Raw genomic sequence first — 5,643 nt, forward strand, 5'->3', positions numbered from 1 at the left:
GATGGAACTCTGCGTGAAGCTCCAAGATGTGGGGGCAGCTCATCTAGTTCGAATAACGTGGAGGAAATGCGAAATTCCGGTGCTGGTGAAGGCATTCCATTTTTGGACATAGGTAGGGGTCGTAGTCCGTCCTTTAATGCCTTCGTGGCCCCCGCCCAGAATACAGAAATACCTGACCGACGTCCCTTCCCGAATGTCCATGTTGCATATCCGGAAGGAATGGCCGACGGGTTGGCTGACTCATCTGAGGAAGACGAGATTGAGAATGATAGTGGAGAGGAAGCAGAGGTTGTTCCGGAAACCCAACCGGTTCAGGGCGATAGGGTCATCCCAAGTGTTGTTGAACCGATCAATGTTGCAAGGGTCGGAGGTCTTTCGAGCGGCACCCCCGACCATTACCTGCACCTCAGTCTTGGTCCAATGAACTCGACAAATGCAGAGGACATACCCAGTAACTATGGTTTGGCAGGTGAAATGGAGCTAGAGGTTGGCTTGAAATTCCTGACTAAGGATGCGGCAATGCTTGCTGTTAAGAACTACAACATACGTCGAAGTGCGGAATTCAAAGTAGTGGAGTCAGATCATACCAGGTATGTTTGTCGCTGCAAACTTTTTGGTGACCAATGTTCCTGGGTGGTGAGGGTTGCGAAGACGAGGGCGTCGAGATTTTGGGAAGTCCGAAAATACCAAGGGCCTCACACTTGTTTGGCGTCCGCAACCTCACAAGATCATGCTCAACTGGATTCAAATGTCATATGCCAGCACATATTCCCCATGGTTCAAGCAGACGCAACGATTTGCATAAAAGTGTTGCAGGGGTCCGTGGAGTCGGCATACGGATACAAGGTGTCTTACAAAAAGGTTTGGCTAGCAAAGCAAAAGGCAATGGCGAGAATCTATGGAGACTGGGATGATTCTTATAACCAGTTACAGAGATACTTCAATGCGTTGCAAACCTTTGTTCCAGGTAAGCCTATTTGTTGGATTGCATACTAGTTTTGTTATAGTTTTCATGCTCTTACGAATTTGACAACTCGTCGTAGGGACAATTGTTGACCTACAAACCCGACCATACTACGTGGGGAACACTCTTGATCGTGATAGCGTCATGTTTCACCAAGTATTCTGGTCATTCCCATCGTGTGTCGAGGCATTCAAGCACTGCAAGCCTCTAGTTTCGGTTGATGGAACACACCTGTATGGTAAGTACATGGGTACCTTGCTGATGGGAATAGCACAGGACGGAAACAACAACATTCTTCCCATAGCCTTCGCGCTAGTGGAACGGGAGAACACAGATGCATGGTACTTCTTTCTGACCAACTTAAGGAGACATGTGGCTACGCAACCAGATGTTCTACTGATCTCTGACAGGCATGCGGCCATAAAGGCTGCGCTGGAGCGAGAGGGTTGTGGCTGGGAACACAATGTTTACTGTGTCCGACACATTGCGTCCAATTTCGCAACAAACTTCAAGAGTAAAGAAGCCAAAAGACATCTTGTTAGCGCTGCATACTCGAAGACCCAAGAGCAGGCACAGTACTACCTAGAGTTAATCAGCGCGGAGGATCCGGCCACGTCCCCGGCAATGATGGCTTGGATAAGAGGGTTAGAGCCACCGAAATGGCTCCAACACCGGGATGAGGGGCGCCGATATGGTCACATGACAACGAACCTTTCTGAGTGTATTAACTCTGTGATGAAGGGCACTCGTAACCTTCCGGTGTGTGCAATTGTCAAGTCCACGTACCACCGTCTAAATGCATTGTTTGTCCAGAAGGGTCAGCAGGCAGAAGCACAGCTTGCATGTGGCCAGATGTTCTCCCAGTTCTTGCAAAAGGCAATACTTGCCAACAGGGAGGGAGTCACGCAGATGCTTGTCATATCGCACGACAGGGCGACATCGATCTTCACCGTCGATGAGATAGCCGGCATAGGGTCTCAATCTAGGTTCAGAGTATACCTCCAGCAAAGACGGTGCGACTGCGGCTACTTCCAGGCATTGCACTACCCATGTGCCCATGCGCTTGCAGCATGTGCCCATGCTAGGCTTGATTGGCAATCATATGTCGATGATATGTATCGGGTCGAAAATGTCTTCCGGGTATATCAGATGGAGTTTCCCCCCTTGCCGGATGAGGAAGTGTGGCCACCCCACGAAGGACAACTTCTCCGTCCTAATCCCCACCTGCGACGATCGATGGATGGCCGACCTGTGTCAACAAGAATTCGGAATGAGATGGACGACGTAGAGCCTGGACCGGGAAAGCGATGTGGAATTTGCAGGCAACCGGGGCATACTAGGAGACATTGTCCTCATGTCACTGGCACTTAGCGTTGTGGCTGGGTCGGATACTGAGTGTTGTTATGTTTTCAATTTATTTAAATTCTCGTCTTTAGTCGGTGTCATGTGATGTGTTTTAGAATTAAAGAGATGAATGCAATATTTCCTTTTCTTGTCAAATGATCACACAAAATTGAAACCCGTACTACATGAACATTAACAGCACCGATTTTATTACATGACAATACATTTAAATAAATAAAACCATAAAACAGAATACAGTACAAACCATAAAATAGACTAAAACAGCATCAAGTACAAACCAAGGGAAAATACAACCACGAACTACCACACCATAAAACAGAAGAAAGTACAAACCAAGGGAAAATACAAGCATCGGACGATAATAATTAACCTTAAAACCGTAACGTGAACTAGTGATGGTGTCCAGCATGTCCCAACCTCCCACCTGTACCATATGAAGGTGCTCGAGTGTCGCGGCGGGGACGTCCTGCCTGTGCCTCCTCCCCTACATCATCAGCCCCCGCATATAATAATCGACGGCCATCTAACAACGAAGGCTCGAACGGGTGCATCTGGGATCCGGCCGTGTCACCTACAGAAACAGATCTCCTCCTACCGACAGGGGGGTGACTACCTGAATCAGACGGTCGAAGTGCAAGTCCTAAGTCAGTGGGTGTGCGGGGTGATGCCTGAGAAGGAATGAATTGGTCTAGGCCATCAAATAAGGATGAAAAGTTTGTCCAACCAACTCGATCCATATGGTCAATCAGGTCTTGTGTACCGCCCCCCTGCGATGAACCACCCTCCTCGTAGGTACTATTGTAAGGCATATACTGATGGACCGTGGAGGATTGAAAGGGGTCCTCTGCGACGAACGGCTGCGGGCAGTAGACATCTCCAGGGAAATTCACTTCAACCTGGCGATGTTCCTGTTGACTCCAAACATTAACCTGACCTGGATCCGGAACTGGAGAATCTGGGACATGCATCTCATCAGCTCCGACAGCCTGATGTCTTCCACGGCGGGAACGATGGCGTCTCCTGTCCTGCGGAACTGCCGGTAGCTGAACAACTGGGCCTCTGCCGTACTCTGCCGGAGCCTCTCGGGGAATATCATCTCCTCGGGGATCATGGAAGGCCTCTGGGGGTGAAAGAAACCTCTTTGTTCTCGAGCAATACCACCGGTAATAATCATGACTGGGATGCAAGGTATCTGCCCTATCAATCTCTAGCCGATATGATACAGTCCGTCTGTTTGCCCATACTTCAAACCATGTCTGCAGGCGGATGGGCCACCATTCATCGTCGTTGCGAGCCGACTGGCGATGGAAGGTGTCTATGTTTAGTGGAGGGTTCGGTGGACCTTGTTTGCCGCCAAATTGCCGCATGACTCTATCGATGTTAACAATCTCGATCCAGCGGAACAGAATAAGTGGAACGACCGCCGTATAGAAATCCCCATGCGGAGCACCAAGAAAGTCTGCAGGCACCCTCGACAAAATACGTGCATCCCTGTACGGCATCCACACAAACTACCAAATCCAAAAGTCATTCACACAGGTTGACTAAATTTCATGGGACAAAACAATATCATGCGAGAGTTATGCAACAGGAATAGTTACCTCATCCACCTTCAAATTGTCCAACCTTAGCCGGTGCCTTTGTAAGCGTTGCTCGGCGTAGTCATTCTTTCCTCTCTTGCCCGCCCACCTGCGAAAGAATAGAATGAAATTATAACCACATTTAACAAATTACGCAGAGGAAATCAAAACACGAAGCATAACTACAGAAGATATGGAAGAAAATTTATTACGTTGTAGCTAACGGAAACGTGTATGAGCTCATCACGTCGAGTGCCCAAAAAGGAAGCCTGAAGTATATCCAAGACATCAACAGTGTATGACAACCAGACATTCCCTCGACGTTATAATCAGTCGCTAGGCACATGCCTCTATACAACCAACAGAGCACGGCACTCCCCCAACTATATGTACTAATGGCTTCATAGTTTGCCAGGAGAGGAAGATAACGTACGTGAACCGTGTTGTTCGCTTTGTCAGGACGTAAAACGCCGCCCAATAAATACATAATATAACAACGTGCATACCGTACGAGGGCCTCCTCGGGAGAGTCAAGAGGCATCTGTTGCAGTCTACTCCTGAGCCACTTCAGTTTTATGTTATACTTCGTGGTCCCAACATGTCCGTTCGGAACTTCTCCAAGGAGTTCCTCACACCATTGCCAAATATCTCTCTGGTAGAACTTACTCCATGACCTCAGAGTGCCACTGACCGGTTCACCGTCGATTGGTAATCCCACCTGCATGGCAACATCCTCCAAAGTGATAGTACACTCTCCCCATGGGAGGTGGAATGTATGGGTCTCAGGACACCATCTCTCCACAAGAGCGCTAATCATGGGATTGTCGTACTCAAAACGCTTTTATCAGAGATGCATAATAGAAGCCGGCCCTTCTTAGATACGGCTCCAGCATCTGCCTCCTAACCTCCATACTCGGATCTGCTTCGTCTATAGAGAAAACATCAACCAGCGTGCCATGCGGAGTCAACACACGTGCCGGCTAAAAATAAAATATATTAAAACACAATTATATGGTTTAAAACAATCATTTAAATTATTAACACATTTTTTTTGTAATAAAAAAAATTAAACTCACCTTAACATGTAAATGAGCAGAAATGTGAAATTCATCCAACCTATTTAGATTTTCTTCCACATTAATTCCACTTCCACTCATTTTTTTAACAAATCAATTACTCCTCAACTTCTCTTTTTTTTCACCGAAGCAACCCACTACTTCACTTCTCCTATTTTTACCTTGGCTTTGGTCCCCTCCCCTCCCACAACCTCCTTTTATAAGCTTCAACCTCACAACCTAACAATAAATTGCCTCACTTTAACCCAATGCATGCTCGTACGGGAACTGCAACGCTGAGACTTGCTGCTTTGACTGCCACCCCCCCCATTTCGTGCCTGCCACACTTGAGGACGCCCATTTCGTGTGTGCCAACCAAGATATGGCCAACTCGTGGATGACACACTTGACTTGGCCCATTTCGTGTGTGCCATCAGTGAATTCCCCCATTTCGTGTTTGCCATGCGTGTATTGGTCCAATTCGTGGCCACCAAGGTTGACATGCTCCATTTCCTTTGTGCCAGGCACGAAATGGGTTGTGTCAGTGCCATAATCCCATTTCGTGGCCACCCTCCTTGATTTCTATATCATTTCCATTTCGTGGTTGCTGGCTGCGAGTTGGGGCTGCGCATTTGCAGAAACATTTTCATCCATGCGCATTTTGGGAATTAATGTTTTT

The 5,643-nt window shown here is 47.7% G+C and overlaps 1 protein-coding gene across 1 annotated transcript in view; it reads left to right on the top strand.

The window, feature by feature from the left end:
* The window catches only part of LOC107647405, a 2,694-nt gene extending 359 nt beyond the window's left edge, over positions 1–2,335 (top strand). Inside the window, exons 2-3 of the mRNA XM_016351480.1 lie at positions 20–967; positions 1,044–2,335. Of these exons, the coding sequence (XP_016206966.1) occupies positions 20–967; positions 1,044–2,335 (2,240 nt within the window). The remainder of the gene's footprint in view (positions 1–19; positions 968–1,043) is intronic.

The sequence above is a fragment of the Arachis ipaensis genome, chromosome B06 (assembly GCF_000816755.2).
Source record: "Arachis ipaensis cultivar K30076 chromosome B06, Araip1.1, whole genome shotgun sequence".
NCBI lineage: Eukaryota > Viridiplantae > Streptophyta > Magnoliopsida > Fabales > Fabaceae > Arachis > Arachis ipaensis.